Source organism: Equus caballus, chromosome 7, assembly GCF_041296265.1.
Source record: "Equus caballus isolate H_3958 breed thoroughbred chromosome 7, TB-T2T, whole genome shotgun sequence".
Taxonomy (NCBI): domain Eukaryota; kingdom Metazoa; phylum Chordata; class Mammalia; order Perissodactyla; family Equidae; genus Equus; species Equus caballus.
The window spans coordinates 18,062,236-18,087,854 of NC_091690.1; the positions used below are offsets into that span (position 1 = coordinate 18,062,236).

At 38.5% G+C, this 25,619-nt stretch overlaps 1 protein-coding gene across 1 annotated transcript; it reads right to left on the reverse strand.

Annotated features, from left to right (window-relative positions):
* Nucleotides 1–4,163: 4,163 nt before the first annotated feature.
* On the reverse strand, nucleotides 4,164–24,890 carry POGLUT3 (protein O-glucosyltransferase 3). The gene is made up of 8 exons (XM_023644750.2): nucleotides 24,600–24,890; nucleotides 18,431–18,628; nucleotides 15,894–16,180; nucleotides 13,252–13,468; nucleotides 11,293–11,489; nucleotides 9,734–9,928; nucleotides 8,369–8,473; nucleotides 4,164–6,996 (listed from the first exon to the last, which is right to left on the reverse strand). Exons 1-8 carry the CDS (start codon nucleotides 24,799–24,801, stop codon nucleotides 6,871–6,873), a joined length of 1,527 nt encoding a protein of 508 aa, XP_023500518.2. The 5' UTR covers nucleotides 24,802–24,890; the 3' UTR covers nucleotides 4,164–6,870.
* Between the last annotated feature and the right edge of the window lie 729 nt (nucleotides 24,891–25,619).

The window sequence follows — 25,619 nt, forward strand, 5'->3', positions numbered from 1 at the left end:
ACATCGTGAATGTACTTAATGCCACTGAATTGTACAGTTAAAAATGGTTAAAATGGTGAACATGTGTACATTACCACCATTATGAGAATTAAAATTTAAAAACTACAAAACTAAGCCAGTAAATAATTCAGAAAAAATATTTCTAAATGTAGTGAATGAAATATAAAAATATATTTAACGTATACTATTTTGTTTGTATATTACTTTAAAAACAAGCCCTACATACTTTTAATGAAGTGCCTGTCTGAATTACTAAAAAAAAAGTTATAATAGTTGCTATTTGAGCATGTATTGTGTTACCTCTAACCTGATCCAGAGGGATTCAGTAATTTCTAAGTAATAGGTGCAGACCTTTTTTTTATTGCTCTAATACATGTAAAAATATTTCAGTTCTTCAAAAGAAAAAGTATCTTTCTTTAAAGTAGGCGCAAGGAATCAATCATTAAGGCTCAAACCCTCAGATTTTCTATTTATTCATTTACATGCACCTGCTTAAATCTGGGAACAGTTTCCAGAAAACAGAACTCAGAGGAACTTCTGGGTGGTTTTATAGAAATTGTTCCTTTCTCCCTTCTCTCTGTTCTTTATCCCTTTATTCTCCTCTTCATTTTTTCTTTTTTTCTTATTATTATATAATTTGTCGTATTATATTTATGAAAGTAATATTCTTGCTTTCCACTTAGAAAACAAAAATTTCTTTTTATAAGTTGTGTTAAGGCAAGAAATAGGGAAACATTGAATTAATATGAGAAAAGAGGAAATATTTAGTGCAGAGGGAAAGGAGTCACAATTACACGCCATTTCTTTTCTTCACTGCTTTGGCACTGGGAAAAAAACCCCAACAATGGACAAGACTGTCCCTGGAGGGGAGCATGGGATCTTTTATAAATAATCTCAGGTAGTAGAAAACCACAGTGTCACACATGAAGAGTGGGTGTGAGTCCTGCAGTGACCTAGAGAAAGCCAGAGGGGCCTGGCATCAGTACTAATGTTACGAGGTTTAGCAGTTTGGAGAGGCTGAGAGAAGGGAGTTGGCACCTTTTAACTAATTCTTTTCACGGAAATCCCTCTTCCTCACCCCCATGACTCTTAAGGATTACCCTGCTGCTTTCTTAAAAGGGGCTTATCAATTGACAATACTAGTAGCAATGAATGAGTGTACAAAAATCATGATGAGGGCCCATATCGGGTCTGTGAGTTAGAATTTCCCTTACTCCTGCCTTAACATCCTGAGTGATACAGGATCTTCTCTTTTGAGTAGGACACTTTAAATTTGCTAACAAAAGAATTATGTAATATTAACCATAGGTGCTAGTAAACTGCTCTCAAAAATTAAAACCCTGATTTGTAGCATTTGCCAATTTCCAGTGCTGAAAATACCCTCACCGTGGGCAATTTTAAGGTACCAATGTGATGTATGTAAATGTGCAGTTGGAAGCCAGATCTCCTGGAGAGCCGGCAGGAGCAGGCTCCAGTCTGCCACTGAATTGGGCACTTCGTTCTTAGAGAAGTTGGCATCCTAGCACCCCTGCTCTTGGATACTTGTGCTTTAAAGGCTACTTTATGTTACTGTGTGGTCTTAGATGGGACAACTGTGTAAAGCTAAATTGGATCTCACACTTACCATATGTTTTAGAATTATTCAGAGGAAACAGAAAAATTTCATTGTGGCAACCAGAACAGAACTTTGTTATAATATTCTCTCCTTTACGAGTCTCCATTGTCATCCAAAACTATTCCAAATCAGACAGTCACTTGGTGAATCACCCCGATTTTAAATGATAAAAGTTATGGGGCAGAAGACAAGCCATTTTCTTTGGAGGGCCCATTTAGTTCCCACCCAGATGGCAGATCCCTGTTCCATAGCTGCACTGCTAGTTGTACTGGTGACATATGTAGGTGGTAGCAGAGTTCTTGTTACTTTTTGGGCAGAAGAAAGTTAAAGAAAGAAAGGAGTGGAGTGTGAAGGGGAAACAATCTTCAGGTTTCTCCAGCTGGTTCACTGTCATCTGAAGCATAGGACTTCCTGCTGCCCACTAGTTCACATTAAAGGTGTGGATAATAACCTTTAGAAACCATAAGAGAGACTTACTCTCTGCATATTTAAAATATCCCCATACCACAATGCTCTGAACTAAATTAGATTAGATTCAGTTAATGCATATCTTAACTGTAAGGCTCAGGTATTTGTCCCAAACCTCCTGGAATGAGGGTAATCTTGCTACCTTAATCCCTTAAATCAAGTCTCATGACTTCAGTGGTCCTCAGTTCTCAGGCCATCAGAGGGGTTGTGGTATTATGAAGAATATTTCAGGTCTTTGTCTCTGGTTCCTGGTACAGAGTTTGAAAAACCCTTAGAATTTCCTAAGTGACAAAAGTGTCTTTTTTATGCTAATGAAGTCCTTATGGCAGGACCCTGGATATCTTCAGAATGGGGGATTGTCACCAGAAAGACCAAGCACATGACTAGAGGATTGGGACTTTCAGATGCCCAAACTCCAGGGAGGGAGAGGGGCTGGAGATTAAGCTCAATCATATGGCCAGTGATTTAATTAGTCATGCCTATGTAACGAGACCCCAATAAAAACTCTGGACACTAAAGCTCAGCAGAGCTTCCAAGTTGGTGAACACATCAATGTATCAAGAGGGTGATGTGCCATGGCTTGCCAGGGATAGGGCATGGAAGCTCTGTGTTCCCTCCCAGACCTTGCCCTATTTGTATCCTTTATAATAAAACCATAATAGTTAGGTATAGCATTTTTGTGGGTTCTGTGAGTTGTTTGAGTGAATTATTGAACCTGATGGGGAGCGGGAGAGTGGGAATCATGGGAACTGCCGAATTTGTAGCCAAACAATCAGAAGTGTGGGTAGCTGGGGACCTCATTTGTGGCTGGTGTCTGTAAGGGCAGTCTTGTGGAACACAGCCCTGAAACCTGTGGAGCCTGACTCTAAATCTGGGTGGTTAGCGTCAGAATTATATTGAAGCACACCTAGTTGTGGGTTAACAGAATAGGTAACTCTCAAAAATATTCCTTTTATTCTAACTCTCTTCCCCTCCTCCCCTTACTTCTGTCTGTCTCATCCCCCTTTACATACACCACTTCCTCCTCTCCCACTGCCCAATTCCAGAATATGCTATGTTTTTCTACAGAAAAAAAAAAGCCCTGTCTTTTACTTTCCTTGTGTCTAAGAAATGTTGCAGTGTTGGTCATCAGTATAAAGTTAGTGGCTTCCTCTTCCACACAGCTCTACAGAGAGAACTTGACTTAGAAGAGACTTAACTTTGATCTCAGTGTCTGGAATGGCTCCACAAGAGGTTGGCTTGGGGTGGGAGCAGCAGTGGTTGGGAAAGCGTAAACTGTAGCTCTGAACATAAAGAGGGACTTTTACTCAAGGTCTGGCTAATTTTGTCCTCAACTATTTGTAGTCAAACATACTTCACTGCCACAAGGATGATTTCCTTTCCCTCCAAATAAGAAATGCAGGTTTCTTCTGCCCTTGGCCATATTGTGTCTAGGGAGCTTTTGTCCCCTCCCTGGCTGCTGTAGACTGAATGTTTGTCACCACCACCACCACCACCCTCCCTCCAAATTAATTTGTTGAAACTCTAATCCCCAATGGGATGGTATTTGGAGACAGAGCCTTCAGGAGGTAATTAGGCCACAAGGGTAGAGTTGTTATGAGGCAATTAGAGACCATATAAGGAGACAGGAAAGAGCTTGCTTCTTCTCACTCTGCTCTCTGCCACGTGAAGACACAATGAGAAGGTGTCAGTCTGCAAATCAGGAAGCAGGCTCTCACCAGACAGCAGATATGCTGGCACTTTGATCTTAGACTTCCAGCCTCCGGAAATGTGAGAAATAAATATTTACTGTTTAAATCACCCAGTCTCTGATATATTTGTTATAATGGCAACACAAACTGACAAGGACGCTGAACTTATTGTATTTTCCCCTGAAATAACTGAAAAAATCGTGTCAAGCCCAAATCTTTTCCTCTAATATTTCTACCCACTAGGGATTAAGTGGTAGTGATAGAAGTTTTGGTTCATTTATTCATGAACACATAATAGAATTAATATTAGACCAACCCAGTTACAGAAATACCAGGGCTATATGTGGTTAAAATCTTTTTCTTAAAAATGAAATTTATCTTTTTCAAAATTTATGTAGAAAATTTACTTTATTTAAAAAGTGTATATAATATGTCCCATGATATAAAATTCTAGACATATGAGACTTTAAAACAGCATAAGGAAAATATAAATATCCATTTTATTTTCCTATATATAGTGCATTTGTTGTCTTTTCCTAGGTTTGCATTTTTCTTTATTTTCTAATCCATTTCATACTTACAGTAAAAACATTTTAAATATCGTAGACAGGTATATAGCAAAAAGTAAAAATTCCCTTCTCTCCATCCCTTCCTCAGATATTGGTGTATCCTTCCAAACTTTCAACCACATGGATACATCTTTGTTTTTTTACATAAATGGTTTCACATTATACATGTTGTTTTGTAACTTGCTTTTTTCACTGAATGCTGTCATGGAAATCTTTCATGGTATTACATGTAGAACTACTTCATTCTTTTCAATGGTAATACTGTATTCCTTGATGTGTCAATATCTATTTAGCCAATACTCTGATGATGGCTATTTAAGGTGTTTCCAACATTTTATTCTTAAAAACAATGCTGCAACAAACATGTTGATAGCTTATTTAGAGAAATGCAGTTATTATATTTACTTGCATATCCTTACACTCCTCTCTTTTTAAAAATCAGATTTTTTTTTTTTGAGGAAGATTAGCCCTGAGCTAACATCTACTGCCAATCCTCCTTCTTTTTTTGCTGAGGAAGATTGACCCTGAGCTAACATCGGTGCCCATCTTCCTCTATTTTATATGTGGGATGCCTGCCACAGCATGGCTTGATAAGCAGTGTGTAGGTCCACACCTGGGATCTGAAATGGCAAACCCTGGGCTGCCGAAGAGGAGAGTGTGAACTTAACCACTGCACCACTGGGTTGGCCCCTAAAATTCAGATATTTTTAATGAAAGTTGAAGCATTAAAAATGACTAATGGAATATGTGGGTAACGTGTGAAAGGGAAAGAATCAGACTTTTAATAATCCTATTTTTACCCAGTTATATTCATGTCAACAAACCAGAAAGCCATGTAAAACAAACTCTTTTTAGAGACTATGACTGAGTCAGTGGAAGACAGATTATCTGGACTACGGCTGCTGTCTCCCTGTGGAATTTCTCAAGGGGTTCCACTTAATTTTTTAAGCACATCCTTCCTGTTCCATGCCCAGAACCTGCCCAGTTTGTCTCAACTTGCTTTTAACTATCAGACCTGTCTGGGAGCAGGTGATACAAATTTTAAAAATTTAAGATGTTTCTAACAAAATGCCATTAGTCATTCAGGAAGGACCTGGGGTTGGAGGGCAGGGACGTGTGTGGGAGGGCAAACTGTCTTTCCATAACTCAGCTTTGACAAGCTCCAGACTGTACAATATATGTAGGACATGGGTTCATTAGGGTATGGTGCCAGTACAGCTTGCTCTTTATTTTATATGTGTGCATGGTGGTTTTGAACTGGTGGCTGTTGGAGTTTTCTATGGATACTTGACTTTGATTTCACTGTTTCCAAATGTGGTGTTGCTTTTGTCTAGTTAAAAAAAAAATCCTGTGTTCTTATTGATCTTTAATAAAGGATATAACTACTTTAAAGCAGTTACATTATTTTCCAGATTAAGTAAATATTTCAATTAGGGAAGTAAATATCTTTAGGTTGGGAGTGTGGATAGCTCTTGTTTTTGGAGTGTGTTCTTTAGCGAACTGAATCTTGGATTGGTGGTATTACAAGCAATGTACAACAAATTTCTGGGCTATAAGTCTTAAGTCTTCACCCTGTCCTAAAAGGCAAAGGAAATTTCCAAAGTTTTTATCTTAGCAGTAAAATAGAAGAGGGGTGTGGTGAGGAATGGATGCTTGCCTTTGTTCTCAGATTATTAGCAAAGCCCAAGATACTAGCTTTCCTGCAGCTTGTTGCAGAGGTTTTCAAGTATCCCTTTTAAAGATTAAAAAAGAATTAAAGATCCCCACCTGACTATAGTTATCTTTTATTTATTCAATAGATAATGAATGGTACCCATAAGATGCTCTCATCTACTTTAATAATTGTGTTGTCCTTGATGGATGTCCAACCCAGATAGATTGGGAATTTCTAGCTTACGGCACAGTTTCTACTTAATTTTGTCTCAGGCAGGCCATGGTAAAACATAGTTGAAAAGATGTGAGTGAGCATTAAAAAAATAGCCCCTTGATAGTCTCCAAACTACCTTTAATAACAGAGTCATCCTCATCTTCCTTAATTATTCTTATCAGACCTTCTTAGAGGAGGCTTGCTATTACTAAATGCCAAAAGCAGCTTATAGGAGAAGAAATTATGTGGGGGCGTGGTAGGGGGGGAAGCCCTGCACAAATATTTTTTCTTCATAATTGGAAGGGGAAGCGGGAAAGTGAACTAGAAGTAGAAATGAATCAATAAATATGATGTAAATAGTTTCACAGAGAGTGATTTATATCTTGGCAAGCCTCTCTATCTAGTACGATCCCCACGTTTTCTTTTTAGAGAAACTATGATGCTCATAATAGCAGTTTTCACTCAAAAGAAATTAATATCCAAAGATACTTGGTAATACTTGCTCTAATATCACTCTGTCCATCCACATTATATAAGACCATCAAGAGAACTAGTCCTTTGGATAAAGTCTTCCAAGCTGTGTTCTTCATGGCTTAGATTCCATCTGAACACTTCCATTAAAGATGTCACTGGTATACGCAGGAGTGAATCTGGGCTGACTTAAAGCTCCTCTCTTAAAGGCCTTTTCCTGTGGCACTGGCAGATGGATTCATTATCCTTTGGCTGAGGAACAAGTTCCATTCCATCACGTATTTCTGGTTTGCTGGACTGGCGCTCAGCATATTTCTGAAATGTGTGTTTGAAGATTAGTCCACTCTTTATTCCACTGAATCCTCCCCGCCCCACTCATGCTATCATTTCTAGTTGCTTGTATCTTCAGACTAAAACCAAAGGTCTGGTTTATACCAGTCTTAAAGCTACATTTTAACTTTAGTTATTATAGGCACTAGTACAATATTTCATAATCTAACAAGGAGTCCCAATCCACAATTTTATGTGTAAGTAAGAAGCCTCTACAAAAGGGATCCCAGGCCAAGTGTCCCTTCTTGAAATAACAGCACCTCTTGGCATTTAACTCCACTTGTTAATGAATAACTTTGTTGAATACTCAAATCAGCAAAGATGACAAGCATCTCAAAATAAAGTTCAGGTCTCACACTTCCTTCCCTTTAGGGCTATTAAACATTGACAGGCCTGTGAAATGTCCCTTTACTTTGGCCACTGACTGAAATATTCCTATAAATTGGCTATTTCAGTTTAGTGGTTCTATCTATATTTAGCTGTACATTCTAGGTTCTGGGCCAAACTCAACAACATACTAAATGAGTACACGAGCCTAATTAATATTTTAGAGGGAGAAACTCCTACTATTAAAATTACAGCTAGACCAGCAGAGGGAACAGAACTCATTTAAGGGAAAGGCTGCTTCTAGTAAACAGTGTAATTTATCATTTTTATTTTTTCTATGAGAGGGTAGTAGCCATAGGCATCTGAGGAAATTTACTTTTTTTCTGAATAAGATAAGGTTAAAACCAAAAACACAATTTCTTCTTTTTCTCTTCTTAGCTAAATTTTATTGAGTAAAACACAAGGTAGTTACTCAAAGAACCAATCCTTGGCTTCCCAGTAAACATCTGCACTTCAGTATTCAGCCCTAGGTATTAGAACTATCATAAAGGTTTTCCATTTGTTTGTTTTATATAGCAAGTTAAATATTTGCTTTCTATCCTGTACTGTGATAACAAAAGCATGGACCCTAAGTAGTAGGGAGAACAAAGAGGTGGGCATTTAGAGCATAAAGAGATGTTAATGATCTCCAGTGCAACTTTCTTATTTTCCAGATGAGGAAAGATGTTATTCTCTGAGGTTCAGAGAACAGCTAAACTAGGAATTCCACAAAGCATTTAATAAAAGATAGCATTAACAAGATGGGAGGAGCTTTTAATTTATATTTGTAAGGTCTCTAAGCACTGAGTAGAGATAAAAATATGGTGGCCGCATAGGGACTTAGCACCAAGCCTCTTTCCATAGGCTGGTGCCTCAGTTTAGCCAGGGTTCCACAGGCTGACGCTCTGAACCCCTTCAAGAAGCGAGGCACTCAGGCCAAGCATGTGGTCTGAGGACGCTTGACCCAGCATGATGGACACTGGAAACTGACCTGTAGCACTCTGTAATAGTAGCAGTACAGCCTGTGTGGCTGTAGCAGCTCCCTAGCAGTCAACTGCCCTTCTTTGGCAATCTTCTTGGCTTCTCCATCATTTTCCTGAAAGGTTTAAAAAGGAACAATGAATGAAAATTACTCCTGCGACCAACAAAGAAAGCAAAGGGGGAATGTGAGGTAGGACAGATGTGGGGTTGAATGTGAACGGTATGGGAGAGATGGAACACAATAAAAACACAACTTAGGAATGAGGCTACGGAAATAGGCAAAGTACTTTCCTAGACCCTTCTGTTACACAGAAATGATCGTACATGTTTGGACCTTATTCCACAGGCCCAGAAAACACCTCCCCAGTGCAACATCCCACATGCAGCCTCTGCTGTGACTATCTTGGTACTTTCCTAGCCACCCAGGAAGTTTAGGCTCATTGTCTGTTTCCTCATCCCAACCCTCCCTGTTTGATATTAAAATACAAACTAGAATAGAACGAATCTTTTCATATTATAACATCTCTTAAAAGCTCTATTTAAATATGCAATTAGAGTGAAATAGTTGTTCTGAAATGTTACCAATGAAAGACTATATTGTTGTTATAATCAAAAATTCAGTCATTAGTAGTCACAGGCTGTTCCTTCTACCATGAATAGTCCGTGTTCCTAATTACACTTTTGGAAAATAGCTAATATTCTACCACGACGCCTATAGGAAAAGCCTTTTGCAAGCAATTCTGATTCTTTATAAAGGGTCACAAAAAAGATTCTGCCTCAGGCAACCAGTTATTTCTAAAACCAAATACTGTTTCTCAGACGCTTAGAAACAGAATGAAGTCTTATAACGGAAGGGTAAATTTTTATAGTTGCATAATAAAACACAACAGCTTTTTAATACTTTTTGTTTAAAAAAAGAATTCTTATTTTATGGGAAACATGATTCTTGGGATGTTGTATAGCATGCACTCATTAGGAACTTGTGCCTTTTTTCTAACTGGGGAAAAGAAAAGAGTCACATAATTGCCTTAAATATTTCCTTGTGCATAAAGCACTTTAACCCTAGCCTTTTCAATCTGTATTTTACATTTGGTGTGTTCTTGCTTGTGTGTGTATGCATGAATAATAATTCCTTTAGAAAAATCTATATTTTATATAATACTGGACTTCAAATCTAAAAATCCTCAAAAATGTTGATAGAAATTATACACAATGATCCTGATATTAATTCTTTTGATAGAAAGGAACACAAATTTTAGATAATAATTCTTTTGACTAAATTAAGTCAAATTAAATTGTGTTCTGATGGAACTCATGTAACTAATACTGATAAATTTGTTATTGCCTAAACAAACTAAAATTGCAAAAAGCGTACCTTGGCCCATTTAACTTTCTCTAGTAAATCACTGAGATTTCTTTTAATTGGAACATAATGTTTCCAAGGCTTTAGTGCCAAATAGAAATGTTCATAATACGGTGAGTCCTGTTTCAGAACGAGACTGTCGCCCAGCATGAGATATGGATATCTATAAGCAGCCACGGTCCCATCCACGTTCACTTGATACTTGTACTAAAAGATTGAAACAAACATAAACAAACAAAAATTTTAACAGTCATTTACTTCACTTCTGCTTCTCACCAACACTGTTAATACTAAATTTAAAGGAATTATTTCTCATTTTGCAAATTTGGTGTTTAGAAGTTGTATATTTTATTTTGTAACATTTTCTCTTTGTATTAAAATTGTAAGCAGGCTTTAGCAGGTCAATATTAAGAAATACAATGCATTTAAAAATAAGATGATAAATGCTTTTAGGAAATAGGGATATCTATTTTAAATATGTCTAAGTAATGGGGAATTCAGGTTTCTGCAACCAGGTTGGAAAATTATTTTCAAAAGTTCTACATTTATTAAATCTGAATATTGACAACAATTCACACTTTCATTTATACATTATTTCATTTGTTCCTTATACCCAACCTATGAAAAAGGAAGGCATTATCTCTATTGCTCAGTTTTAGAGTTGAGGAGACAGAAACCTGGAGAAGTTTAAGGACAAGTGTGAGGCTGGTGACACAGTGCATATATGTTAGATTAATAAACTTCAATTTACATTTCAAAATCACTTTTCACAGGCATTAAATTTCACTCAATTATTATTAGGTATTAGCATCCCCCTTCTTTTTTTTTTACAAATGAGAAAACTAGTGTTCAGAAAAATTTGTAAACCTCTAGTCTCTAAGTCCCAATCCCATGTTCTTTTCATTATATTACACTGAGATGAACAGGCTATACTCAGAGGTTTAATAATTAATTTTTTCATAAATAATTGATACCAAGGATTTTTCTAGGCAGTCAGATTTTGTCACATTGTTCACATCTCTATCTCCTTTGAGCCTCATGACAATGCTCTGAAGGAGCTAGGCAGGCATCAGGCATGTTTAGAGGCCAGAGGCTCTAAGAGATGAAGGTCCCACAGTTAGTGGCAGAGGCAAGATGAGAGGCAGGACTGGAGGGAGGACTCAAACCCCAATTCCAGCTCCTATTTTACTTAAGTGAATTTATACTCTTTCTATTTACAAAAGGCATTTGAGATCACTTTATGTAAAAAACATTTATATTCCCAGTTTATTAAAACAAATCCAAAAATAGAAAAACAGAGAAATAAATCCACCAAAACTCCAGCTTAATCCTTGTACTATATTTTGGGTATTAAATATAGTTCTGAGCTATTTGGTATACAAAGTTAGCAACAACAATAACAACAAAAAAACAAAAAGGAAACCACAATGAGTTTTGTAACTCCCTATGCCTGATATTAAAGTATGTGTCAGTTCACAAGAAAGGAGAAATATGCCCAAGCTCAACCATTTAGTACATTTTTAACACAAGTTTATCACTTCATATCCAGACAGGAAGACGTAAGTGCAGACCTTAAAGAAATCAAAGAAACCTATCAATTTAGCTTTTCCAAGCTCCTTTTCTTTCTCTTGGAAAAAGAAATATCCTGTAATTCCTGCATCTAGTAGCTGTGGATTTTCTTTGGCCAGCTGCACCAACTGGAGCCTCTCCTCTCGGCTGTCTCGACCTCTGAAGAAAGCTTTCTCTGTTTTATTGATCCAGGAAGGCCCTAGAAGTTTGAGACCATAAAAAAAATATGACTATGAATCTGAATTTTTTCATGGTAAGTATAATCATCTTTAATCTACCATTGTCAGTTTAGATGTTAAAGCTCTTTTATCACAACTCATCTTCTAAGGTAGATGCTATTTCCAAAAAATATGAGATCAAGTCTCAATTTGCCTGAGATACTTTCGAGGTTAGACTTTTAGAAACAGTCCTCTTCTGTGCTGTATCATAGAGGTGAATGCTCTAATTTGTCCCATTTGTGTACTTGTGAAAGTTCCTTAAATATTGGAGTTTATGTTGTATTAGGAAATATGCAAAATAATGCTGAGTCAAGTTCAAAGCAAAAGGAGATTCAAGCACAACCAGAGGCATGCACAACTAGAATACACAACTATGTACTGGGGGGCTTTGGGGAGAAGAAGAAGAGGAAAAAAAAAAAGGGAGATTCAATGATTGGCCCACTCACCAAGGCATTAGCTTCTTCCATCTTTTGTGCTTCACAATAAAAAATGAGCTAGGCTTTTGTTCTTAGACAGGGTGACCAGAAAAAACTATATAACTAAGTACACCCACACATCTTTAATCCTTATTTTGCTCAGAAAAGTGAGCATATCACTTTTGAATGCAAGAAAGATTTTTTCTAATATGCTGTTAAAAGCAAATATATATGTATAACTCAACTATATATATATACATAAAAATATACACACACACATATATATATTTTTATCCTCTATTTCCTGGAAGGGAAATATTTTAGAGGAATGAATTTAAATCTATTTCTATTATTCTAAAGAGAGATCATTAGTTAACACCTGTCAGTGTTCTAAAGGATAAATCATAAAACAGAGAAATCGGAGGGGGTCAATCTCTACTATCTTAGCACACTTTTCAGGAATTCACTGTTATCAAATAAAAAGTAGATGAGTTTTCACTTCACATTATCTTTGGGTAGTTTACAAAGAATCTCTGGTCTCGGCTGCTAAATAAGTCCACCAAACCACAATAAACAGAAAGAGAGGCTAGAAAGAGGAGACAGGGCTTTTTCTACTCAGGAAGTTCAGTTTAATAAAAAGGTATGTTGTACCATAACTCTAAGGCCATCAAAGAGGAGGTAAGGAATTCAGATTTTAAAGGATCAAGAGAGGCAGAAAGAGGAAAGGGGAGAATTCCTTACAAAGTGTCAGAGGTAGTAATTCCAAATTATACTGCTATCACAATTCTTGTACATCTGCATATAATTTTATATTTGCCAAAATGCTCTCTGACTTCATTCAGCAATATAAAGGCATTGAAGTCAGAATTAAGTGACAATTTTACAAAATATATTTTTTAAAATGGTATTTATAAGTGACAACTCAAAGCAGACTCAGTTACGGTAGGTTTGGATATTACCAGCCTAACCCACATATCTTTAATTTTTTGAGTTAGAAGAATCTGAAACAAACCACTTCAGAGTTTAGCATGCTGCTTTTCTTTTTTCTTGGTTAGAAAAGAAGAACGATGGTTATTTAAATGTATACCTTTACTCCCTCTGACTGAACATTCCCTTCACCTTTTTGTGTGTGTGAGGAAGATTGGCCCTGAGCTAACATCTGTGCCAATCCTCCTTTATTTTATGTGGGATGCCACCACAGCGTGGCCTGACAAGCAGTGCTAGATCCACGCCCAGGATCCAAACCTGTGAACCCTGGCCACTGGGCTGCCCCTCCTTCTATCTTTTTACCTCTACACTTTTTCTTAGAGAATTAACTTTAATTCACCTGTATTTCCCTGAATAGAAAGGAGATCATTTGTAACACCTCTCATTGCTTCAAGTGTGGAGTGGGTGATGTCATATGTTGGGAGGATAACATCTCGTGAATCCAGAGAGCCACACCATGAAATGATAGGTAAAGGGCCAGGGGTTTCATTGACTTTTCGATGCTCCAAGGGCCAATCTCCAAGATTAACATAAAATTCTAAATCTGGGAGAAGAACCTAAATAAACAAAAGAATAAACATCAGTGCTGGGAAGGTCTCAGTCTTTGTTACTAAATACTTCAGTTCTTTGGCTTCTTAATTATTTCTAATAAAACTGAACATTTGAAAATAGTAGAAGAAAGAAGAATGCCTCTTGCTCAACAGTAGTATCAGAAAATCAAGGGTGAGGCTGGTACATGGCAAATTCACTGACCAGGAGTCAGCTACCTCTATTCAGAGATGGCATTCAAAACTGTTTTTAGTATTACAGATGTGAAAATTGTGTAGAAAAGTAGGGATGAGTGGCTTCAGGCACCCTTTCTGCTAGCTGCCTAAGTGCAAATCTACAAAGTGAGACACGAGCCCTTGTTTTCCTTCACTGTCAAACTGCTTTATAATATCTAACTTTGCTTCTGGAAACTGCCACTCCATATCCATCCCCAAGGTCAATGCCTTAGTTTAAGCCTTTATCATCTCTTGCTAGATTGTTGCCATAGTTGTTCCTTATAAGATGTTCTGATTCTAGACTCTCCCCACTCTAAGCTGCTCTCCACATTGCTGCCCGAATTTCTAAAACCCACGTTAATGTTACTACCAAGCTTAACAGAACCTTAAGCCTATAGGACAAGGTTTAAACCCTCTGGCTGGAATTCAGGGCCCCACTATCTTGCTCCAGCTTAGTTTTGAGCCTCATCCTCCATCTGCCCACATACCAGTAAACCTTAGGCTACTCTCTGAAAATGCCATCCACTTTAATATGTAATTCTCTTCACTTGGAATGTTCTTCTACTTATTCACTTAGCAGTCTCCTTTCTCATCCTTCAAACTCAGATCCAATGTTACCTCCTCTGTGACTTGCTCTCCTCAGGCATTTTAACCCTGGGTACCTACTTTTCTTACATGCCTATCATGCAGTGGTACAATTACTTGTTTGTATTCACATCCCGGTCTTACTTCCACATAACAAAAACAAGTCCCATTAGAGTGAGCTGCTCAAAGACCAGAGTTGAGTCTCATTTATCTTAGATTTCTTCCCAGTCACCAGGCAAAGAACCCAGAACAGAAGGGAAGGGCAAGGGATATGACTACTCACCCTATTACTTTCCTGCTCGTTTATAATCTCATTAATAAACTCCACATCAGAAGCTATCACCATTGAGCAGAGTCTCTCAGTCTTGGCACTATTGACATTTTGGTCTGGGTAATTCTTTGCTGTGAGGGGCTGTCCTGTGCATTACAGGATGTTTAACAGCATCCCTGGCCTCCACCCATGAGGGCTGGTAGCAACCCCCCAGTTGTGACAAGCAAAAATGTCTCTAGACATTGTCAACTGTGCCCTGAGTGGCAAAACTATCCCTAGTTTAAAACCACGTGAGTACAAGATACAGGAATACAGGGCAAGGTGGACTGGTGACAGCTCAGGAAGAAAGCACCACCTTTAGGATCAGGTGCCCATAATACGCTCATATGCTCTTATTGTGGGCTGATGGGGAAGTGGGAGGCGGCTGAAATTTAAAATAAGAATTGATGGCAGCCACATATTCAGCATATTTTGGAAACTGTATAACTCTCCCCAGGAAAAAGTTGGCTTTTGTTTTAGAAAACTACCTTGATGGTCTTTCTAGGCGAACAAGGTGAAAAAAAAAAAAAATGCCCGTTCTCACCCTTCACTCTGCATGGTCAAGAAGAAGGAAGAACAAAAGGCAGTTTGAATTGCTCTGCTTAAGAGTTCCACAAATGTGGAAAGAGCGGTTGAATAGAGGGATGGAGGGCAGTTATTGGGGGGTGGAGAAGTCTTCTGAAAGATGCAGGGCCCAAGCCATATTTAGTAAGAAGCTAAGACATGAAGATCAAGGACAGCCAGTGAGAAATTCCCAGAGGCAAGGATGACTGAGTCTGATTAATATAGGGATGTCTATTTTTAAATGTTAGGGTTTTTGTTTGTTTTGTTCTGTTTTTTACTATGCACCAGTACAAAATAACCTCTCTGCTACCCCAACCATCAACAACACTATCTTTTAGAGGCTCTTAGAGTAAAACAAGGAAAATGCATTCTAAGTTCAAGTCATTTTGAGGTGACAAAAACAACACAGCTGCACAAAGTGACATCTGAATGGAAGGAGTATTCAACAGGAACAAAGAACTTCAATAAGTGACCTTGAGGCTATAAATATCTGGGAGTTCATAGACACCTTGGGAGTGCCTTGTTTCACCTGCTTACCTGGGATGGGGGTAAGTAAGCTATTGCATTCAAATATTAAAGGAAAGAGAAATCCATAAAGGTGGAGAACCTACAAAGAGTCAGGTGATAGACATCTTAGATGCACATTTCCAAGCCTAGAATCCATTTCCATCCTTTGCCATTATTATTTTAAGCATTTAAATGTTATAATGCAATAATTAAACTATATTATTTTTGGAATCGATTAATTCATTCTCATACCTTTCTTGCCAGTGACAGCAAAATCTCATCAGAGAACATTTTGAAGTCTGTGTACTTCCCTAAAGATCTCCGGTAGATGTGGTTATTGAGAATCGTGTAATGAACAATGGCGCCCCTCTCATCCCCAAACCTTTTAGGAACTTCATTTAGCATCTGCTGGAGATTGATGCTGGGAAAAGATGCAAAATCTTTTGCAATCTGTGGTTCCTTGGTTGGACAAGACAGGGTTTTCTGCCAGGCCTGAGGATCCTCTTCTGGACACTCACAGTATTCATGGTACACGGGTCCTAGGGAAGGCAAAGCACGAACCATGCCACGCTCCATTAACAAGCACCATAACACAGAGAGCTGTTTCTGCACCGGATGTGAACATAGGACGACTTTTGGTGAATTCTAAGATTATCCAGACAGGGATAATCTGCTTTAAACAAATCAGTGGTAAAGTAGTTATGTCAGAGTCCTTTGCTTCCACTTTCTGTCCCCCTTTCACAGCCCCCTAGAGAACCTATTATAGTGTATGCTCTCTCCCAATACAACCTGTTCTTGGTCAATTAGCTGATAAATTCATTTCAGTGAGGTATATGTGAATAATGAACATAAAACAACTTACCTCTTAACAAGGAAAAAGAGAATGTATTACTTTTCAGGCTTTATTATATAGTAGGGGTGGTGATTTTTTAAGACAAGGTGGGGTGAACTCCTCTAAGTCCCTAAAATCACCTTCATCAGCACGTCTCAAAGAGGAAATGTGTACCTCAGGGGCCTCTGGCAGTGTAATTTTAAAGTGCCCAGCCACAAGTATAAAACTTCTCTGGAGACTCATTTAAAAAAGAGTATATGTAAATTTTATCTTATTTTGAAATATATCCATATTTATTTTAATATAAAAAAACCTTCAAAAATTATTTAAGTTTCTTGAAGATTTCTACTTCAAACCAAGACAAGCAACATGGACCAATTTACCCTCCTACCTAAAATTACCAAAAAAACCAGACAAAATATATGAAACAACAGTTTTTAAGACACTGGACATCAGGCAGTGAAGGACAGTGAGTCTGAGAGATGGGAAACAAGTAAGGTGAACTCCACAATTCCTCAAGTGTACTGCCTAAGAGAGTTTCCAAGTTGTGGAACAGGGAGGAGAAATCTAGGCAGTGCTCAGAAGTCTCACTGAGTTGAGGAAACAGAGCTAAAAGTCCAGGGAGATCAACGCAGCTAGAATTTGTAGGGGAGACTCTCTGAAAGGAAAGAGCTGCACAGAGAACTCCAGAGATCTGCACAAGGTTCCTCTCAAGTATTTAGGGTACTGATCAGTGTATACACGTGTGGAAACTATCCAAAACAGGGAAAGAACCTTCCAGGATTAGAGGCAACAGCACCCATTGTTCATACAGGGCTGGGAAGAGTGCCTATTTATAACAGCCAGACTGGAAAGCATCCAAAATCATGGAGCTTGGGTAGAGTATGCAGAGAGGTATTGTCTGAGTAGTGGGGAGTAATTAGATCTAGACTAAACATGGCTCTGGTCCTGCCTCATAAATTGTAGAAGCAAAATTCGAAAGGTTCAAACTATTTCCAAGTAATTTAACTGCATCCCAGAAAAAAAGCTCAAACAGATGAGAAAGCATCCAGAGATGAAAAATACACTGAATGGAATTAATGACAAATTGGACATTGCAGAAGAAAAGATTAGTGAACTTAACAGTATAGTAATAGAAACTATACAAAATGAAATGGAGGGGAAAAAAAGAAGTTAAAAAATGAAAAGAGCATCAGTGAGCTGTGGGATAATTTCAAGTCTAACATATAGGTAATTAGAATTCTTGGAGGAATTCTGAGGTAGAATAGAAAAATATTTGAAGAAATAGCCAAAATTTTTCTAGATTTAATGAAAACTATAAATCCAGAGATCCAAGAAGCTCCACAAGTACAAGAAACACGAAGAAAACTACATCAAAGCACATAATCAAATTGCTCAAGACAACTGAGAAAGAGAAAACCTTTAGGCGCACAGAGGAACAAAGACATGGTTGATGGCAGATTTATTGCTGGAGATGATGCAAGCAACAAGATAGTGGAGCAACATCTCTAAAATGTAAAAGGAAAACATTAATGATCAATTATATACCTAGCAAAAATGTCTTTCAAAAACAAAGGCAAAATAAAGACTTTTTCAGACACTCAAAAGCTAGAAGAATTCATTAGCAGTATTCTCACACTAAAAGAAATGTTCATGGTAATCGTTAAGGCAGAAGGCAAACGGTACTAGATGGAAATATGTATTTATGCAAAAGAATGAAGAATATTGGAAATGGTAACTAGCTGGGTAAATACACAAGATTTTTTTCTCTTATCATTTAAATCTCTTTAAATTATTTATTTTTCTTTCTCTTAAAATTTCACATTAAACTGAGCTTCAGGAGGTACGTATGCCATGATTACTCTGTTGCGCAGGACTTTAAGGTCATCATAACCCATTCTGGAAGTCATGTGAAACACACACAAGGCTGGCTCTGGATTACGTGATAATCACTTACCTTTCAAAATATAGGGAGACTGAGCCACATGTTCATCACCATAAAGGACCTCTATCTTCAGCCCTTCATTGACAGTTTCATACATCCTATATCGCATCAAAAATGTTCCATCATTCCTGTCCAAAGGTTTAGGGATGTGAATCCGGACTAACTCTTTAGGTGAAAGAGATTTGATTACTACTTTGAATAGTGTTTGACCTGAAAGAAAAATATATATATATATAAATAACTCTACTACTTCATGGTTATTTTGTATTAACAATTATTGGATAGCTGTCTCTACACATAAGTTACTTTTTTTAGCATCAATGGTAAACAAAATCATTTTAGTTTGGAAGATCCTTGAGGCCAGGAACTATGTCTGTTTATGTCTTCAAATCAAGGACCTGACTCAACATTGATTCATTAGTCATTCAGTAAAGATTTATTGAAGGAAAAAAATCAATTCATAAAAAAGCAAGGAAGAGATTAACTTTTTGTCTAGTTGATCTTTTCTACTTTGGCTGAGTTTTAAAGCCTAGGTAGTTAAAAATCCATGAACTCTTAGAATGGCAGAGAAATAAGGTAATCCCATTTTCTCCTTGTAAAATATACACACGCTTTCTTTGTAAACCATTTCAATATCTAATAACCCTCATTTCTAAGACATTTTCCTTTTGCTAACCCAAATTTCAAGCTATACTTCTACTTCCTTAAGTAGAGAGAGATTACACCTAGCTACCAGATTCTGTGCACAAATGCATCTACACGTGCACACATTCACACATCTTTGTAACTGCTAGAGTTTACTTCTCTAAGCTTGTTTCCTCAAACTGAAATGAAACAGTCATCCTAGATGATCTAGCATCCCTTTCAACTCCAAAATTCTGTGGGTTTTCTGTTCTAGGATAAATAATATCTACTTAACAAACTTTCCCTTCTCTTTTTGCAGTATATTAGCTGACTTATTTAGCCTTTGAAACAACACTGTTGTGATTACTGTTACTGTGGTCCGGGAATAAACACTGGCATACTTTTTTTCAGAGTGCAGGGCATATATGCCTACACTCAGCGCAGATCTGATCCTTAGGAGCTTTAAGAATAAAGATTAGTTAACGTCCTAACCACAGTTAATCACCATATCAAAGGGAAATGTTAAAAAAAAGTGATGAATCCTCTGAAATCCACAGCCCTAGCAAATAATATGCTGTGATCTCACTTCTATCATATGATGAAAGTAAGCATATTTAATATATATTTTTTGAAATTACTGAAAAAAAGTTTGTTTCTCCTATTCTTAGTTTCTAAATCTAGTGAGTGAAGTTTTCACTTCCTTCGGATCTTCAAGGGTTTTATTGTTTTCTTGTTCGTCAGGAGAAATGTTTCTCAGCCTCTTCAATTTGGTAATAGTAATGTAGTATCTGATATCTTGCTATTAAATAATTTAGTACCTAACACATACATTTTAGGATCCTTGAAACAAGTGTGGAAAACAAGTCTGCTAAAATAAATGAACTCTAATAGATAAACAGGGGTGTTGTATTAAAAAATAAGGTAATAATTTAATGTGAAATTATTTAGTGTTGGCCAATTACCTGAAATGTTTAATGAAATACATAAGTTATTGCTGTGTTATTTCCCACTTTGTTTCAGAAAGGCAACGTGGTATGGTAGACTGAAAATCAGGAATTCAGAGCCTGGGAACTAGAAAGCCATTTCCATGATACCCTCCCCAGACTGGAAACTGTAAAGAAAAGTTTTCTTGTGTCCTGATCAAATAGTCCTGTTCTCCATAAGTTTATGATTTTAAATAAACAGAACAGATATAAGACAAGCATATTAATGATTGTGTGATTTTTTGGGTAGAGCACGATTTATTGATGAAAACTAGCTCCAAAACACTTCATTATTTTTAAATTGAAAGTATTGTACTAGATCTCTATGGTCTCTTTCAGTTATAACATATTTTTGTCTCTGAAATAACATTTAAAAGTTATATTTCAAAATGTAAGTATAAAAATAGAATATAGCCATTGGAAATACATATTTTAAAGTTTGATTATTTTTACAGTAGTCTTTCATGCCTGTGTTATTGTTGGCATGAAATTAATATTAGAATCAATGCAAAATAATAATGATCAGGACTGAAATAGAAATAAACAATTCTAACCTCATAAAAGAGAAAATGAGAATGGTGCAATTTCAAATTGCTTCAGATGGAAGGAATGTGAATTCTTGTTTGTCCCGGGGCCAACATAATGGAACAGAATTGAAGCTCAGCTTGTTTTTCTACTCCACAAATTCAAAATTCATCAAATGAGAATGAAGTGACTATGTAGACAATCAAAAATTTTAAAAATTCACTTACTTAGCACTTGTTCCGCGCAAGTCCCTCGGCTTGAGACTTTTGTATGCCTTTTGTCTTATTTATTTCCTACAAGAACTTGTGAGGTAGGCATTTGTTATCCCGCTTTACAGATCGGGAAATCAAGGCTCCAAGAAGTTAAGTAACTTGCCCACCATCACATATACAACGATTAGCAGAGCCACTATTTGAACACAGCTTGAATCTTTCTTCTTTCAAAGCCCATTCTGAACTAACATCCTCATTTTGTGTAATGTTGACGTATAAATTCACAGAATTCAAAATTGGAGGAATAATCTCAGCCACTCCTGGTACAATGAAGTCATTCCCCTCCCCTGTTGTTTGGGAAGTTTATTAAGGCTCTGTAGTTGCAACAAAATTGTTAACCCCATCACATGGCCAAGGGAGCAGAGTCCAACAAGGTCAAGTTGTTATGCCTTGAGGCTAAATGGAAATCCTCCAAAAATGTCCGGTTGCCTGCTAACGATGGACACTCTCCAGGAGTTTACTGAAAACTGATGCACGACAACCGTATTATGGGTGATTCGATTAAAGAGAAAGAGCATTCAACTAGGTATTCAAAGGGTTGGATGTCTGGTCTTGGTTTCAACACTTGTTAGCTGTGGGGCCATGGGCAAGACATTTTAGCTTCATTGAGTCTCATTTTCTTATCTGTAAAGTGAAGAAAATAGTATCTATCCTTCCTACTTCACAAAACGATTAAGGAGAACAAATTAAATAGGGCACAGTTTAAAACACTAAAGTGCTACACAACTAGGACGTAAGATTATTTTATGAAGATATCATTACTGATGAAGGTACAGGAAAACTGAATAGAAAACGGGTATTCCTATCCTACTGTCTTGACATATGCCAACCACCCTCCCTCCACCCCTTCTTTCTTTTCTTCTACAATACTTAGTGAGCATCTCTGCCAGACATTGTGCTGGATGCCAGCAATATAACAGTATCAACATGTTCTGACTACATTCATAATAGAAGGAAACACTCAATTTAAGTCAGATGGTAGTGAAAATAAAGCTATTAGGTAGGATTTTTCCCCATCCAAGGTCATGGACCCCCTAATTTCTGTCTGTGGACTCCAGTTTGAGATCCCCTGCTTTAGACTATTCAAGTTCACAACATGTTTGCTATCCAGGTATCTGGAGATATGCAGCATAATAATGGTATTCAGATAAATGCCACACTGTTAAATGGGAGTGACAATTAATAAGGGAGTCTTGGTAAGTCATGTAAGACAGTCTATAGGTTGAGGAAAATTTGCCTTTTTTCAATTAGTTCTTGGAGAAGGAAAAATTTCAAGACTTACAGGTGAATGATGATGGCAAAAGATGTAGGGAACTGGTTGGACAAGCTTTTCAGAAATATAGGACAGCCTTTTAAATGGAAGATAGAAATCAAGTGGCCTAAAAGAAAACAAGTAGAATCTAAGGGAATGAAAGTGAGGTTGTCTGAAAAGACTTGGTGAAAGTCTTTGGTTTTTCGCTTTTTTTTTTTCATGACTTTTTTTGTGTGTGTGTGATTATAAAAGCATTATGATCATTTTGGGGTAATATTTTCTTGGGAAAAAGAAGAATGATAAAAATTCCTTACTTTCTTGCTATAACCACAGCTAACACTGATGAGCGAGGTACAGGTTCATTTATTTATTACAAAATTAGAATGAAACTATATAATTTCTTTCCTGTTTATTCCATCCTTAACCTAGGATAAGCATTACTAAATAATCTTTTAAAACGTTACTTTAAAAAAATATTTAATTGCAGTAAAAAACACATAACATAAAATTGACCATCTTAACCACTTTAAGTTTATAGTTCACTGGTGTTACGTATATTCACATTTTTGTGCAGCCAATCTCTAAGCTTGTTTCTTTTTTCATTTTGCAAAACGGAAACTCTATATCTATTCAACAACTTCCCATTTCCCTCTTCCTCTCAGCCCCTGACAACAGTTTCTATGAATTTGACTACTTTAGATATGTCACATAAGCAGAATCTAAAATGTTACTTTTAATGACTGTCAAATATTCCATCACGTGCACGTACCATACTTTAGTAATTACTTTATAGCTGGCTATCTAAACTTACTGTAATAAATAATTATAATACTGCAAGAATATCCTTGCATATAAAAATCTTTGACCACATTCTGATCATTTTCTCAAGACAGATACCTGGAAATCAGATCACCAGATTAAAGGGCATGGGCGTTTTTTGTAAATGACATTTTAAAAAAATTACATTTTCTAATTGTTGAAACTTTTTGGTACGTGTGTGGGGGGGAGGGGAGACTGGCCCTGAGCCAATTTTCCTTTTGCTGGAATAAGATTGTCAGTGAACTAACATCTGCAGCAATCTTCCTCTATTTTTTTTATGTGCTGCCACATGTGTTTTACAGCACGGCTTGATAAGCAGTGCATAGGTTTACCCTGGCGATCCCAACAGTGAACCCTGCACCTTCAAAGCGGAGCTGGCGAACTCAACCACTATGCCACCTGGCAGCCCGAAACTCATTTTTTGTACATTAGGTTTGTAAAAGCTTAAGATTCTTGATACATTTGGAAAATTACTTTCCAGAAACATTTGACCAATTTGTGCTTCCACCTGCAGAGCATGAAGGTCACTGAGAGGATCTCATCGCTGCCTTAACAGCTTTGAGGGTTAGCGCTTAAAAAAAAATCTTTGCTAATATTTTTAGATTAAAAAATGGAATTTTATCTGAATTCACAGTTCCTTCATTAATAGTAAGATTAGCAGTATTTCATTTTGGATCGTGTAATTTTCTTTTTCACGAATAAATTAATTTTTTCTTAGTTTTCCACCTTCTTTTCTTTATAAAGTCTCCTCAATATAACACTATAAAATTAATTTTAGAAAAGAAAGAAAATAATAAGGAAGAAAATACACCCCATAGTGAAAGACTTGAAATCTGGGTTTGAGAATATTTTCTTCTGATCCTTAGGGACATGGAAAATCTTTCCAAAACTAAAAAACTAGTTATAGTTTTCCACTGGCAGCGACAGAGGCACTGGCTTCTTCTCATTGTCTCTGTTGATGAAACAGGGTGCCAGTGGGCTGGACATAAATTAGACACAAATTAGCAAATCCTGACTGGCAACAACTTGAAACCAGCAGGACAAGTTCTAAGAAGTTGTAAAGGCAAGATGCGAAGGAGAACGTGGGAGGAGGACTGGCCAGAAAGCATTCAGGACGAGATCCATCCTCGTAGAGGGAAAACCGAATGAATCCTACTGAGTTTCACTAATTCCTGCAATCCGCTTTCAAGAACTCAAAACTATAAGAAAATAAAAATCTAGCATGCAAAACTGCCTCCTTTCTGCCCACTGCTCAGACACGTCCTCTGTGCAAGAGTTAGCTGTTTCAAACCCATGAGGCCTAAACAATGTAACGCGATTCTTGGGCTCGATGACTCAACACGTGAAGTCACTCCTGGCCTGCTATAACAGTTCAGACTTCTAAGCCGGAGGTGGAAAGACCATCTCCAACATGAAACTCACATTGCATTCATTAACACTCTGGGCGCCATCCATTCCGGACGGGCCCTCGGAGTTCATTCATTCATTCATTCAACAGACTTTTGTTGAGACAACCTCGCCGTTTGTGTCCAGGGAGGAGGAGAGGAAGAGGAGGTGACCAGACCCGAGGGAGGGCGCCACGCCGCGGGGAAAGGCGCCACGCAGGCGGCGGGCGGATTCCCGAGAAGCGCGGAGCGGCGGGGACGCGCGGCGGGGACGGGAGGGAAGCGGGCAGCGGGGCGCGGGAGCCCGCGGCTGAACGCTACCTGGGGGCGAGCGGGTGAGGTTTTGGCCCTCCGAGGTGACGGCCTGCAGGTAGAAATAGCGGACGGGCAGAACGACGCCCGCCTGCAGCCCGGGCCCCCACACCAGGCTCCTTGGCGCGCTGACCGGCGCCTCGGGGGCCCCCGCGGCCACGAGCAGGGCGAGCGGCAGCGGCAGCAGCAGGGCCCGCGGGAGGCGGCGCATGGTCGCCGGGCCGCTGCGGTCCAGCTCGGCGGCGGCGGGGAGGGGCCAGGAGCGCCGCGGCCGGGGCTGCGCCCACCCCGGGGCGGGCCCGCGCGCGCCGCCGCCGCTGTCCCAGCCCCCGCTCTCTCCCAGCCGGAACGCAGGGGCGCAGGATAGTCGCCGGCCTCACGCAGCGATAGACACATCCCCACCACTCCCCTGCCGCGCCGATCCCATTAAGACGGGGATCCAGGGACCGACACACAGACCAAGGGAGCGAGTCTGTGCCCTTGATCGCCAAGGCCTTGACACGCCAGGCCCCCACCTCTGGTTGCCTGAGTTTGTCAGCTGTTTAAAGGAAACCGTTTTAAAAAGATGCAAACAGTGGTGATTGCCATGGGAGGAGAGAATGGGCCCAGCAGCGAAGAACAGCCATGGCGTTCAGGGAAATGCCTTTAAACATGGAATTTCACTGGGTTTGCAAGATGCAGAGCAAATGTCACGCCCTGCTCAGCTCCCGACACCACCTCTCACAGCCTTCTGTTCACACCAGTGGCGTGTATGAGTCCGTTGTTTCTTTTCTGCTCTCTCACTGGATGGTGATTCCTCCATTCTCCCTATTCCCCTTCCCCCTTCACTTCGCTTCTTTTGATAAGTGTTTACTGAGCATCCGCTGAGTTTGCGCCAAGCCCCAAGAGCGGAGCGAGGAGCGGGCACTGGGGTAGCAGAAGTCAGGGTCGAGGCCTGGCCTTGAGCCTGGTGGGTGAGCTTCACCTCAAAGTCAGGAAGCTCCTGTCTCCTGTAATTGATGAAGAATGGTTGGTCTTGGCCACACTTTA

What these genes read in the sequence shown, in the direction of transcription:
- POGLUT3 (XM_023644750.2), bottom strand. Translation starts at nt 24,801, where the DNA reads ATGCGCCGCCTCCCGCGGGCCCTGCTGCTGCCGCTGCCGCTCGCCCTG. An exon ending in TGCTGTCACTGGCAAGAAAG is followed by an intron (nt 13,469 to 15,893) that starts GTATGAGAATGA and finishes TTGTTTATTTAG; the next exon opens with GTTCTTCTCCCAGATTTAGA. An exon ending in AGAAAGTTAAATGGGCCAAG is followed by an intron (nt 8,474 to 9,733) that starts GTACGCTTTTTG and finishes TAAACCTTTCAG; the next exon opens with GAAAATGATGGAGAAGCCAA.